General features: G+C 44.9%; 1 protein-coding gene across 2 annotated transcripts in view; it reads right to left on the minus strand.

The window, feature by feature from the left end:
• The window catches only part of MANBA (mannosidase beta), a 243,937-nt gene extending 230,776 nt beyond the window's left edge, over nt 1-13,161 (minus strand). For both annotated transcript variants that reach the window (XM_085636128.1, XM_085636120.1), the window contains exons 1-2: nt 12,669-13,161; nt 1,213-1,307 (exon numbers count right to left, since the gene is read on the minus strand). In XM_085636128.1, coding sequence (XP_085492254.1) covers nt 1,213-1,307; nt 12,669-12,887 — 314 coding nt within the window. In that variant the 5' untranslated portion in view covers nt 12,888-13,161. The remainder of the gene's footprint in view (nt 1-1,212; nt 1,308-12,668) is intronic.
• Between the last annotated feature and the right edge of the window lie 1,919 nt (nt 13,162-15,080).

Consider the following 15,080-nt stretch of genomic DNA (forward strand, 5'->3'; position numbering starts at 1 on the left):
ATAGGCTCCTGGGCAAGGAGGGTAGGCAATGGGGGGATAGTGGTGCCATCAACTAAACTAGAGTGATCAGAAACAGGCAAATCAGCCTGCAACTGGGCACATGGGAGGGAGGAAGATGTAGGATCTAAAGAGAGCCTGCGTTCCACCGCTAAGATCTCAAGGTTCAACGCTGACTCAGCTCTAATTAAATAATCATCTAGTGTCCCCCCCACCTTATCGCCAGCTCTCCTTTTAGACATACTGCGAGGGCAGACAAAGATCGATCTTCTCTAGGAGCAGCCCGCCTTCCCCTATAGTAACACCACAGCCTAGGGAAATGCACAACAAAAGTTAATAACAAGTCAATACCCCTCTTGGCCAGCTCACAGTTCCTGGAATGAGGCTTCTTGGACGCCGTTCCCCTCACGGCAGCGACAGATGGCACAATGACTGCTCGAATTTCCACCACAGATGTTAGGGGAATAGCCCAGCGGAGTGTTTAAATCCCCGCCCCGGCGCCGACTGATGACACTGCTACAAGGCGCCCGGGGCTGGGGGGTCTGGGAAATTGAGTCCGTCGGAGCCTCGTACCCCTCAAGCCAAATACTAGTGGTCAGGACCTCTTGAGAGGGATTCGCCCCCAGAAACAGCCAATTCCCTCACGGCAGCACGGAGCACATGAAGCCTTCGCTGGTAAGTGACAGAACGCGTCCCGCGCTGCGGTTCTGGCGGAGTGTTTAAATCCCCGCCCCGGCGCCGACTGATGACAGTGCTACAAGGCGCCCGGGGCTGGGGGGTCTGGGAAATTGAGTCCGTCGGAGCCTCGTACCCCTCAAGCCAAATACTAGTGGTCAGGACCTCTTGAGAGGGATTCGCCCCCAGAAACAGCCAATTCCCTCACGGCAGCAAGGCGCACATGAAGCCTTCGCTGGTAAGTGACACAGCAGTCACACTTCTCTCAGCATAGCTTAAAAACATTGGCAAAGTCAGTATATCTAGCTAAACACTTATAAGGTCCCAAAGGCGAGACCTATTGGCTATGCCAATGCTTGTTACTGTTAGGTGCTATTCCCCATTGGTTGGTATGGACACCGCTCTACTCAAATTCTGTTTTTTGTTAAAAAAATTACACTAAATAATGGTTTTAAAAATATACAATAACAGACATAGGCTTGCATCTTTTGAGCCACAAATGTGAGATCTAAAGCCCCCGAGCTGTTACAACTTGCATACCTGATATCTGTGGGGAGCGTAAATGTCCTACTGTAGGTCCAATTCTCCAAAGAAATCCACCGATAGACCATGTCATTAAATCGGTAATAAGGATCCTATAAAAAAAACAAGAAAAACAGAACCCTTTCAGAGCTTCTTTACAACCCCCCAATGATGGTGTTAGAATAAACAGAAAATGTATCATTGGGTATAGCAACATCCAATTAGACCAATACAGGATTATGTTATGGGGGTATTTGTAGAGCGCACGGCTACTCCTGAGAGTGTCCCGGCGCTAACTTAACCCTGTTGACAGAACAATCAGAAGCGACTACGGGTGGCTCCATCTCATTGAAACAACCAGGTTTTTAACTTTCTTCTAAAACTGAGGAGAACTTGTTCCTTTCTCAGAGGAGGCGGTAGGCTATTCCACAGCTTAGTATCGGTCAACTGGAACGAGTGACCGCTCAACCGAGAACGTGTGAATTTTGGCACGACCTTCAACTTCTGAGTTGAGGATCGCAGGGTTCTAATATGGCTGGATTCTGTTCCCAAAGTAAGGGGCTTCAACATAATGAAAGTCTTTGAAGACTAGTACCCAGACCTTAAAGATCACTGGAGCTAGTGCAGGGACATCAAGAGAGGCGTCACATGAGTTCTAAGGTCAACCAACAAGACGGCCCTTGCTGCCGCGTTCTGTACCACCTGCAAACGACCAAGTAGGTAGTTAGGGAGGCGAGATACAGAATGTTGGCGTAGTCAAGCCTAGATGTTATCAAAGCTTGGACCACTGTTTTCCTATGGGTAACTGAGAGGAGAGGGAGAAAAGTATTATGCAAATAGCACTACTTTTAAAATACTGTTCAGTTTTTGTCTGCAGTTTTTTTTTAAAAGCGTGAGCAAAATATAGCTGTAATGGGAATATTTAAAACATATTTTTGAACGCATCACATCTTGCCTATCTTTTAGGTCAAGATTAACTTTTCACGCAAGATTTTGGAGTTTATGGATTTCATTATAGCAGTGGACTAATCTATAGCAAGGCTGGATATTCACACATAAATAACAAAAAATACTTAGCAAATTTTCTTTCCCAATCAAAACAGAATCTAGGGCTTGTGAAACCGTAATATATTATCTTGTTTATTATTTTTGAGTCATTCCATGATTTTGAAAACGATAAAAAACAGAAGAGAGGGATACTATTGACATTTCTCAAAGCTTGCGGACAACCCATTCTGGATGAAGCACCCAGGACAGTGGAAAAAGTGTTCTGGTATTTTAAACACTTGAGCCGAAGAAAACAGATAACTTTTGCAGTATGAAAATATACTCTAGAGCTAATGAAAAGTTCTGAAACTGTTCCACTAATTTTAAAGCTGGCCTGCTCAGAAGTGTTGGTACTGCCCAAATTAAAATATATCTACCCTTCTGAGATGTGGTGGTACTAAACACTGCTGAAAAGTGCTTGTACTGTTCATTATAGGCACAGAGCAACCCTGCCATGTGGAGCTGGTACTTTCCCACTAAAGGCATAGTCACACTGCTGAGAAGTACAATACTGTCCAATGACAGGGTAGCAGCCCAACTGAGAAATTATGGCACTGTCCATTATAAGCAAAGCAGTCCTACTAGGAGCTGTAAGCACTGTCCAGTCTAATTACAGCGGCACTACTGAGGTAAGAGCGCTGGTGCTGCTAAGTTCTGGGTTAGCAGCCCTAATAAACATTCCAAGTAGTATTTCACTAAATCGGACAGTGTTCATGAGAAGTACTGTCCATTATTCCTGCAGAAGAGTGTTGGTATTGTCCCACAAATAGAATAGGCGACCCACTAAAATCTGCTGGCTCTGTCCAACTAAAAACCTGCAAAGCCTGCTGGGAGATGCTGGTTCTGTCCCACTAAATATTATCGGCCCTGCTGAGAAATGTTGATTTTGTCCATTTTAAGCATAGCTCTCCTGCTGATACATTAGCCTTAGCGGGACTTCTATGCTTACAAGTCTAGCAGCCACACTGGGGGAGGGGGGGCTGGAACTTTTCTACTAAGAGTACAACAGTGAGTCTTGCTGAGAAGCACTAGTACTGCCCACCATTTATATAGCAACCCTGCTGAGAGGTGCTACTACTTCCCATTAAAGGTATATAGCAGCCATGCTGAAAAGTGCTGTTTACTACAAGTAGACCAGTACCACTGAGAAGTACTGTTACCATTGATATAACTAGAGCCCTTACAAGAGGTGTCCGTAAAGTTACATTAAATGCATGTCTGCTACGATGAGAAGCAGCAGTATGCACAAGTGTAACTTGCAGTACTGAAATATTTGTAACATGCACATTTGATTCCAAGAAAGTATGGGGCAGGGATGCATATAAGTAATCTCTAAGTATCTGCAGAGAAATAGTGGCACCGTCCCATTAGAAGTAGAGGAGCTCTACTGAGAGGATCGGATATGGGTCACTAGTGATATAGTAGCTCTGGTGCGTAGCGCTGACACAGTTACAAATACAGTAGCCCTGCTAAGAAGTGATGGCAGTGTCCATTTAAGAACAATTATTGGTAATGTATCATTGAAACCATTGCGGTTATGTTGAAATGTGGCAGTATCGCCTAATGCAATGTGTTTTCAGTGGCTGCTGCTGCCAATCCAACGTGGGGCGGGGGAGCACGTGGAAATAATAGTAATTTAAAAAAAAATGTACACTTACCTTTCGCTGCAGGCCGCCACCTTCGTGATCATCTGCTCCCACACCTCGCTGCTCCTCTGCTCCTGGCACAGGAGCACAAGTTCCCATACTCCCCACGCAATCCCAACCCTGCTCTCATGCTATTGCCCAGCATGAGAGAAGTGCTGGGATTGGGCAGAACGGGCATGTTTCATGCTCCAGCAGGGATTGGGAGCCTGTGCTCCTGAGCACTGCTGATATCTCCAAGGAACAGGCTGGAGATATCCAAGTGCACATGTCAGTGACCCGTCCTATGACGGCCTGCCAAACCGACATGCACACTTTCAGTGGCTGCCACTCCGCCTCCCCTTGCTGCTGACGCTGCAAAATGGCCCCGCCCTAGACTCGGCAGACGAGAAGTGAAAAATAAAATGTCATTTTATTTTTCTTCTGTCTGCTGCCTTTCAGCAGGGGCGGGCGATGCTCCTCTGCCATACAGGGGAAGCCGCCCCTGTGTGCTTTAGGTGTGGTCTTTGAACTAAAGCGGTCTCACCAGGCTATTGTTTTTACAAAACAAATCATACATAATATGCATATGTAAAGTTGTTTTTGGTCCAAAGGCTTCATCCATGCTTTGCTAAATTGTCGGTCACATGTTGCTTACCTCCACTACAGCATACCACATGGGGCAATGGGTCAACACACTCTATGCCCATCACTCCCTTCACTTTCAGCGACTGCACAAAGCCTGTGCGCATTGTTCACATTCACCTAACAATTGTTCCATTCATTTTTGTCATAAACTTTGTTCCAAGCAGTGCTTTTTCATTTGAATTATTTTTCATATTCACTTTAAATAGTGGCTATTTATTTTGTCCACACTTCAGGTGCCCAGTTAGACTGTGATGTATTTTCTGGCGCCATTTTAAAGATACTCAGGGGCATATTTCCAAGGGGATTTTGCCACTAGAACATCACCTTTTTTTAGGTTCCGGTGGTGCAATGCTCTGCATCGTATTTACAAAGCGGAATTAAACCACTTTGCATGGCTTAACAGCGCTTTGTAAATATGGTGGCCTTTCATGCAGATACCTACGTGAAAGGGGTGTGCACTGGGTGTTGCTGTGGGCGTTGCACCGCAACACCCATTGCTTTATGACACTGCCCCAAGTTTACAAGGATTTGTAAATCTGAGGCAGTGCCAAAAACTAACACCATACAAAAGTAGGCGTTAGATTGGCGCAACGAGGAGAAATACTTTTATTTCGCCTCAATTTTGCTCTTTCTATGTGTGCTGCAATTTCTTTCGATCAGCTCAAATCCTCATGGCTAGAAGGATTGACTGGGTGGGGCCATCACCAAAGGCAATGTCTGGTGACTGCTTAGTTCTCAACTTTAAAGATCCAAGTATTGTCTTAAGTCTTTAAACTCAATCAAAGTGCCTTCTCCCAGGGTCTTCTCAGATATCTGTTTTGCCCTTGGGGTTCTTTCATAAGCCTTGTATTTTTAGCCTTCCAACCCAGTTTCAGGGCCCCTGATGGGGCATAATGCTGTTTACTGGATGGATAGTTTCTATGGGGCAATGGATTGAGGGGTGTGACTGACTGGTTTATGCTCCCGAGGCAGAGATTTATAGCAACAAGGGGGGGCAGAGATCAGCAGATTTCTGAGACACTGGAAATTACTACTGTAGCCTCCCCTAGTGGGGCGCATGGCTAATGCATTGCAGCTTGCCCTCCCCACTACTTTATGCGAACGGATGAGATAATCCAGGCCACTCAGGGAGAGCCAGATACCAAATTATTGGGGGAGAGTAGGAAGGCCAGTACCAGGAGCGTCATCCAGGAATTCACCAAACCCCCCAGCGAATCCACGGACATCACCCCCACCCAGGGCCTCTGCAAAAAGCTCAGCTCTTACTTCCATCTGAAAATCAAGGGCCTCTACGACAACTTTAACGATCAGACACCTGACTCCGAAACCACTTCCTCCTCCAGCAACACCAGCCAGCCCATAAACTCCTACTGGAACCCAGTCACCACCGAAGACATCGCATCGACCATGAAAGGCATCCACTCAGGAAACCCTACGGACCCCTGCCCCCTGCACATCTTCCACAGAGCCGCCGCCATCGCTCATGAACTGCGACGCACCATCACGCCACCTTCAAAACCAGCATGTTTCCCGGCGATTGGAAACGCGCTGAGGTCAGATCCCTACTCAAGAAGCCCTCAACAGACCCCATGGACCTCAAGAACTACTGGCCCATCTCCCTCCTCCCCTTCGCGGCCAAAGTCACAGAGAAGACAGTCAACGACCAACTAACAAAATGTATTGAAGAAAACTCCATCCTCAACCCCTCCCAATACGGATTCCACAGCAACCACAGCACAGAGTCCGCTCTACTCGCCGCCACAGACGATATCCGCACCCTCCTCGACCAAGGACACATCGCAGCACTGATCTTACTAGACCTCTCTGCAGCGTTCAACACCGTCTCCCACCACACACTCACCACCAGTCTCCAAGACGCCGGCATACAGGGAACCGCCCTCGACTGGCTTCACTCCTTCCTCACCGGCAGAACCCAAAGAATCAGACTTCCGCCCCCTCTCCAAACCCATGGAAATCAACTGCAGAGTACCCCAAGGATAGTCGCTCAACCCCATGCTCTTCAACATCTACATGGCCCCCCACACCCCCATTGTCAGACAACATGGACTCAGCATAGTATCCTACACCGATGACACCCAGCTCATCCTCTCCCTCATCAAGGACCCCATCACCACCAGAATCAACTTTCAGGAAGGAATGAAAAACGTTGCATCCTGGATGAGCAGCAGCTGCCTGAAGCTCAACTTGGAGAAGACAGAGGTCCTCGTCCACTGACCCTCCCCCTCTGCATGGGACAACACCTGGTGGCCCACTGCTTTCGGCAGCCCCCCACCCCCACGGATCACGCCCGGAATCTCGGCATCATACTCGACTCCTCCGTCTCCATGGCCCGACAGGTCAACGCTGTCTCCTCCACCTGCTTCAACACCCTCCAAATCCTCTGCAAGACCTTCAAATGGATCCCCCCGAATCAAGAAAGACTGTCACCCACGCACTCATAACCAGCAGACTGGACTACGGAAATGCCCTCTATGCCGGGATCAACAAGTCTCTGCTCCGCAAACTCCAGACCATACAGAACACCGCAGCCAGACTCGTACTCGTCATCCATCGACACGAATACATCACCCAACACCTACGTAACTTCCACTGGCTCCCCGTTGAGAAGAGAGTAACTTTCAAGATACTCACCCACGCCTACAAATGCCTCCACAACACCGGACCTCAAAATCTCAAAAACAGAATCTCCTTCCACGTACCCAAGAGGAACCCCTCCGATCTGCCGACCTCGCCCTCACAGATGACCCCGCGCATCCATACAGGTGGAAGAACCATCTCCTACGTTGTGGCCAAGACCTGGAACGAGCTGCCGATCAACATCAGATGCGCCCTCGCCCTGCACATCTTCAGGAAGACCCTCAAGACTTGGCTCTTCGACTGGCCGGAGCTGCTCCCCCTCCCCCAGCCCCTTGAGACCCTCACAGGCGAGTAGCACGTTTAAAGATTCCCTTATTGATTGAATGAGGGTGTGGTAGCTTTGATCTGGCGGTCCATTTTGAGTTCAGAGTCCAGGATGATACCGAGGTTGCATGCATGGTCCATGGGGGATGGAGGGTTCCTGAGGGCGGGGGGCCACCAGGTGTTATTCCAGGTGTCGGCCCATGATGAGTACTTCGGTTTTGTCCTTTTTGAATTGTAGACAGCTGTTCTTCATCCACCTGGCGACTGCTTCCATTGCTTCTTGAAAGGTGTGTTTGGAGACGTTGGGTTCCTTGGATAGGGAGAGGATGAGTTGGGTGTTCTCTGCGTACGATACAATATTGAGTCAATGTGATCTGATGATGGATGCGAGCAGGCCATGTAGACGCTCAACAGGGTGGGGCTGATGGAGGATCCTTGGGGGGCTCCGCAGGTGGTCGGTGTGGGTTCCGAGAGGAAAGAAGGGAGTCTGTTCCACTACGTTCTCAAATCTACAATAGATTATATTCTAATTACTGAGAACCTGAGCACATTAGTGGCAGAGTTTGAGCCCGAATTTACAAACCATAGTGACCATGCTCAGCTGCGCTGTAGGATGGAGTTAGAGGGTGTGACTAACTCTTGTGGCAGAGTTGGATTAATGCCAGTTGTGACATGGAAAAATGGGTTTACTATTAAATGGGACAAGGCGGACCAGGTGAATTTTCTTTCTAGTGTCCTTCATTATAGTCAGGCAGAGACTTCCTTGTGTTTGGACCCGGCAGCTGAGTCTCTATTGATTAAGTTAGCTTTCTCCGATATGCGAGGATAAGGCTGGCCCTAACACGAGAAACACATTCTGCAAAGTTACATTCCCAGGGCCGGTTTGACTCGAAATGGACTAAAGCTCTTGAAGTTGCAAAAGGCCTTACACACTGAATCGAGAGATACAGTCCTCATCAGAATTGCACGGGCAGTATATGAGAAGACATGAGAGAAAAGGATAAAGCAGATCAAGGAGGATGCGTGGGAGGCCCTCCAGACAACTAGCTTACAGAAAGACAGTACAGCCTTTTGGAGAGTGGCAAATGCTCCTTATTTCAGGGAAGCTGAAGACCCCTCAATGGATGTTCATATTCATGAAGTAAAATGGGTTGAACATTTCTCTACCATGTATTCAAATAAGACACTGACAGTTTTTGAAGTGGATCCTGTTGAGTTACAAGGTGACCCAAATCCTCAAGTGCTTGAATTAGAAGAAGATGCAAAGGGCAGTAATGGAAGGCAGCAAAGGAAAGGTTCCTAGTTCAGATGGGGTTTCTTTTGATGTTTATGTAGACTGCCAGGTTTGTGGGGGTCATCTGATTATGAATGTTTTAATGCCATTGCGAGGATAGGTCCACCTCCTTTTTGAAAAAGCTCAGTCATAGTCCCAATTTATAAAAAAGGGGAGAAGTCAATGCCCAAGAATTATAGGCCAATACCCTTCATTGACGCTGCAGTTAAAATTATGGGGCGCAGACTGGAGAATTGGCACTACTCCAAAAATATCCTGGCAGACACTCAATATGGATTTAAGAAAGGGTTAGGTAATATTGAACAGTGTTTGAATCTGAGCATGCTAATAGGCAAGTATACTGTCACAAAGAAAGGCTCCATCTTCCTTGCATTCATGGACTTAAGTGCAGCATTCGACTGTGTCTCACATTCCAAACTTGTCAATTATGTCCACGACAGGCTTAGAGGAGGGCATTATTAATTTCATAAGAGAGCTGTATGCAGAGGAGAGTGCGTGTGTATGTAACCGAAGAAATGGTGAATGCTCAGAATCCTGGAGTGAGGCAACAGTGTGTCCTTGCCCCCCTCATATTTTCCCTCTATAAGAACAGTGTGGATTTTGCATTATTAGTGAGAGCGAAGGATATTCCCTACATAGTAACACGTCCCCTTTCAATGCTCCTTTATGTGGATGATTCAGTCTTACTGGCAAGAACTGGGAGAGCGCTGAAAGGGTTAATTGATGATTATATTGCTTTCATGCTGGAGTTGGACCTACAGGTTAACAAAAGTAAAACCTTAACTATGATATATGGGGTGAGGCCCAAGAAAAGTCAGGTGCACATTAGTAATAAGACTAGGGTGAGTGAAACTGCTTCTCTCATATATGGGTATCCTCTTTGATAGTAAATATCTCTGGAAACTAATTTTGGGGTTACATAGCTTTTGTAAAGAGAAATAGGTCCCAAACCAGCGAGAAAGCTTCTAACCATCTATGCAGCTAAATCTGTGGCAATAGATACATATGGGGCAGGCATATGAGGTATGACCGATGTATGCGTTTTACAACTGGCCGAAAATGTTATACTTAAAGAAAACTTTGAACGGTCCCCCGTAGTTGCCCAATCGCCATTTGCCATGATGAATTAGGCATTCCCTATTTTGTGGATAAAATCAAACTAGTGCCACTTTTGCTTTGGCACTCTATTTGGACACAGGAGAGTGTGTTACTGAATCAGCTTGTCCTAAAAGATTGCCTGAACTGCATGGAGCTCTCGACATACCTTGGCTAGCGTATGTGAGGAGATTGGGCTTCCTGATATATTTTCTTCTCGCAACTCATGCCTGGATTGTAATAAGTTTATGAGAACAAGGGTAACCCCATACATTAGAGAACCACTTTTTATATAAACATACTACTTTACCCCAGGTTCACAAATGTATGGGGTTATCCTTGTTCTCATAATCTTATTACAACCCAGGCATGAGTTGGGAGAAAAAAAGAATCTCTTTAGTAGTTTCTCCAGCCGGAGAACATGAGTAGCATATGCAAAACATTTTACAGGCTCTTAATGTACATGTAAAAAGTATTGCGTATGCTACTCATGTTTCCTGGCTATGAAACTACCAAAGAGATGTATTTCCTTGTGCACCACTGTTTATATAAACATATGGGATGTAATAAGGCCAAGTTAAAGCAACTGTTCTTAACTAATGATGCAGCAAAAAGATCGGTGGCTGATAGAGATACAACATCGGGCACCTCCTACAACTTGGTACATATACAAGCCTTCAATTCTATTTATCTCCAATTCAGAACCAAGGACACTGTTTTGTTTTAACTCGAATTAGTTTTAACTACCTACCCCTTATGGTGGGCTACCCAGCGAACAGTTGTTCATTATCAGATTTAGGTCCCTGCCCATGTGATGGTGTATCTACTCAGACTAATTTGATCATTCTCTTCTTTTGCCCTTTTTAGAATGACCATAAAAGAGATTTTATTTTGCCATTTTAAGTTGTTTAAGTTTAGACAATGTAGGTCAGGGCCGTTGTTTCTGCAACAATTGTACTGCCCTCTGGTTTGTTATTCTATGGTGCTTTTTATATGGCAGGTTTTAAAAATAAGTAAAAGTGCAAAATGTTGAAATTTTGTGTGGCTGCACATCAATGAATTAATCAGGGTTTATAAAGCGCGCTACTCAGCCGTGAGGGTCTCAAGGCGCGGGGGATTGCAGCTCCGGATTAGTCGAAAAGCCAGGTCTTGAGGCTCCTCCTGAAGGTGTGCAAAGTGGGGGAGCGTCGGAGGTTGACTGGGAGCTCGTTCCAGGTCTTTGCTGCGACATAGTAGAAGGTTCTTCTGCCTGCTATGGTTCTACGGATGCAAGGGGTCTCTGCCAGGGTGAGGTTGGCAGAGCGGAGGTTCCTTTTGGGTACATGGAGGGAGACTCTTTCGTTGAGGTATTTGGGTCCGATGTTGTGGAGGTCTTTGTAGGCGTGGGTGAGTAGCTTGAAGTACTTAAAGATTTTAGGAGCTAAAATGGTTTGGTCTATTGCAATGAACTGCAAGTGAAATTCTACTCATTTTATTTTAAGGTATTTATTGTCGGTAAAGGCTAATGGATGTATTTTTATATTTTATCTGTGCTTTTATGCTACAGAATTGTAGCGAATAAAGATATCTTGACTGACTGACTTAAAACTTGTCCTTATTGGCCCCTATACTAATGCCTTTAACTTTACAGGCAAAGTCACTGATCAATATCTCAAAGCAAATTATAAAAGAAAATTTGAGTGATGCAGTCCCGGTTTACATTTCACTTCATCTTGCATTCCCTAAAAGTATTAGCTTTTTGCAAATGTGCTTCTGTAGTTTTTTCATGCAACATATCTCTTGAATTGTGCATACCGTGAACAGAGTTGCCTCTAGGTGTCTGGATGAGTACAGATTGTGGGCGGATGTTCATAACGGAGCATGATTGATACCTCTGGAGTTGAGACTGAATACAGTGCTAATTCTTCAGAGTGCCAGTCAGTGGGTAATATAGGTGTTCAGGCTATATGCTCATACAATCCTTGACCACTATGCAGAGCGCAAAGCGCTATGGTCACATATGTATCACTTGTAATTATGGGAAAGTTTGTAATGGTAGTACAGAGCTGTCAAAATAGTGGGTGGGTGAGAGGGAGGTAAAGTGGAAGGCGATGAAAGAAAGTCCATGCAGAAAGAGGAAGTGAAAACACAGTGCTGAAAAGGAAAGAGATAAAAGGTGAGCTATGCAGAGTGAGGATTTTTTTTTAAAAAAAAGAAGAAAAAGATGTGGGGAGAAAAATGGTTTTAAGTGTTTAACAGTGAAAGACTGCAGAGGAAAGTGATGCGTAGGGGAGAAAAGTATACATTGAGACCTTCCGAATACCACTACCCCTTTCGTTTACCTTAGTAAAGCTTAATTTACATTATCACATTTTTAGAATGTGAACATTGTCAATTACAAGTATCAAAACAAAATCATTGTTACTCATGCATTTGATACTGTTTAAAAAGCACCGGGGGGAATCCAATAAGTTTGACATGCTTTGGGCATAGGTCCGTTGTGTGCCTGAATTCAATAACAGAAACCCAAATACTAGTCAGATGGCACACTGGGTGAAACAAAGGAGTTTAATTTAAATGTTTTAAGACAAGCTTTTTGTAAAGTATTCTTATTAACACTTCTTTGGTCACACCCCTTTTAAAGACTGATATGAGGTGCTTGTTGGGACCCAGCTGAAAGAGTTTTGCTTAACCTTATTCTGTCTATAACACTGACACATATTGCATTAATTCAATTTCACATTAGGATGTACTGTAGGTGAAAGGATGGCGATGTGCTCTTACAGCAGATACCACAGGGAAGTTGCACGTTCCAGCGAACAGCTTAGGTTTAGAAGCAGGAAGAAATATCTGTCTGCAAACTGTACCTCGATGAGCCCTTGCTGCAGTAAGGCGCTGTGCACGCACCCAGGCACGTCTCCCTCCAGCACCAATGAGCCATTCGCGTTGCACAGCCCCCACCTGCCCTGCAGGCTGTGCACTTCGGGGGCTGGGGTGTGATGTCGGCCCTGCAGCAGCTCGCCCCACCAGCACAGGGCCAGCAGCACCGGCGAGCACCAGCGTAAACTCCAAGTTACCAAAGCCATTCCTGCTGCTTCCTCGGATGCGGAACATTATTTATCAGCAGCCCACCATAGGGATTGTGGTAGTTCAGCAATACCAAAAGCTCCTAGAGAGCTATAGGCACCTTCACAGTTAGTCCCCGCGACAGTCTGATCAGTACTGAATGTAAGCAAATAAATTCTAAGCGCTGTTTACTTCTCCCTTCCGGACAAGACAGTATTTGTAAAAATTTCTTAAACAAAAAAAAAATAAAAAAATTGGTGACACATGATTCTGACTAGCAAAGTGAATGCCAATGACGCGTCTCACTTGTGCTTTCAGCTTCCTCTCCACCGAAACCATCAAAAACACACCCATGAGCAAAAGCGGCAAAAGACAACACTTTTATTTACGTGACGGTGTGAATATTATGTCAGATGAAAAATGTAATATACACGAAAGTACCGTACGCAGCAACTTAAAAAAAATCCTTAGTAAATAGCTTTAACTACATGAACATAGTCCCTGAAAATAAGGAACACTTTTTACTGAATCGGCCAGTCAATGGCAGAACCATGCAGTGTGCTTTCCCTGAAGACAATTCCAGTTCAAAGATGGCAGCAGCAGTGCATGGCTATGTCACGGAGTTCTATTATTGAACTAGAATGCTAACTTACAAAACAGCTGGCGTCAAATTCCGCCGATACTAGTCGCCATGTTGGACAAGTCACTTTAGAGTCCTTTGAGTTCCTATGCAGCAGGCATATTTTATAACTGAAAATAGTTTTTAAAAGTTGGAAACGTCCCAAAACGCACTGAGCCAAGAAATTCTGAATTTTATATTAGTAAGTATACCTATATATTTGGATGTAGATTACACATTCTTGGAAATCTCAAAGGATGACAGAAGTACTTTTGAAAAGAAACTTTCAGGTTCCCTGAAGTATTGGTGGAAAGCATTTCAGGATTTCCATTTCTGCTACTATTAGCCCTGTCGAGTTTCCTAGGTCCATGCATTTCGTGCTGCTCAGAATCGTTTTTTTCTTTAATTTGTGGGACTTGTAGTCTTATTAATTTCATTATCAAACAGGACTACAATGCCAAAATTCAAAGAAAAAAGCTCGACTGCAATCAGCACATCACACACAGACCTGGGAAACTTGGCAACTATGTATAATGTACCCAATGCATGTATGTAAAAATGTCTTTTAGCATCAGTAAATGCCCATTGTAATTTTTTTTACCCAAAATACTCCAACCCAGCCCTGCAATTTTTCCAGATCCATGCGTGATATGATCCTCCAGTCCAGGGCGTTTTCTTTAAAATATGGGATTTGAAGACTTGTTTATTCCATTATGAAACCAGAGTGCACTTCCCAGAATTAAAAATTAGGAATACTACCGTCCTAGAGCAACACATCATGCATGGACCTGGACAAATTGACAGCTCTGCCACCCACAACCCGCTCGCACACCCTTCAGCTTGTGGATGTGTTGCTTCCCCGTTCCCAGGGCCATACTGGCCATAGCGGGCATCGGGTGTTTCGCCAGTGGGCTGCCAGGGTGGGGGCAAGTTTTAGACCCCTGTGGGGCCCTTTTTGATACCAAGGACCGGTTTTGCAGCATAGCTGCAATATCGGCTCCCTGCAACAAAATAGCACCCAGCTTTCCACCAGTACACCCCCTGCCCACCCCCCTGGCCCCTTGTGTTCCAGGACTACTATGTATCCTGTTATGGATTATTCATAAAACGTTTTAATTTTTTTCTTTCAACTGCTGTAAACTTTGTTTTAATCTCTTGAATTTATTCACATTTTTGTATACCTGCCACATTGAGACCTGCCATATTAGAAATAAAGAAGGGCAATACAATAACCTCTTGCAGGCTGGTGTATCATTATAAACTGCAAAAACTGTCAAAGAGTTTTCTAAATGTGCAAGTTTGTGTAACAAATAATTTGCAAATATTAATGATTTGTTATGATGACTATAGATGTAACAGATGAATTATTAATGTTGCACTTAAAATTATTTTATTTAGAATTTTAGAAGTGTGTTGATTAATGTAGGTTAGTTATGTCACATTTCTGTAGAGACCGAATTTTAATGTTATGGCTGCTGCTTTGTTGTTCTGTTCATCTTGCTGCTGCTCATTACCCCTCCCAATCATTATCTCCTGCATGTTTTCTCTCCCCAGCATCATTGCAGAGCACAGGGCACTGTGACACAATTGGTTA

This window comes from Triturus cristatus, chromosome 2_1 (genome assembly GCF_964204655.1).
Source record: "Triturus cristatus chromosome 2_1, aTriCri1.1, whole genome shotgun sequence".
NCBI lineage: Eukaryota > Metazoa > Chordata > Amphibia > Caudata > Salamandridae > Triturus > Triturus cristatus.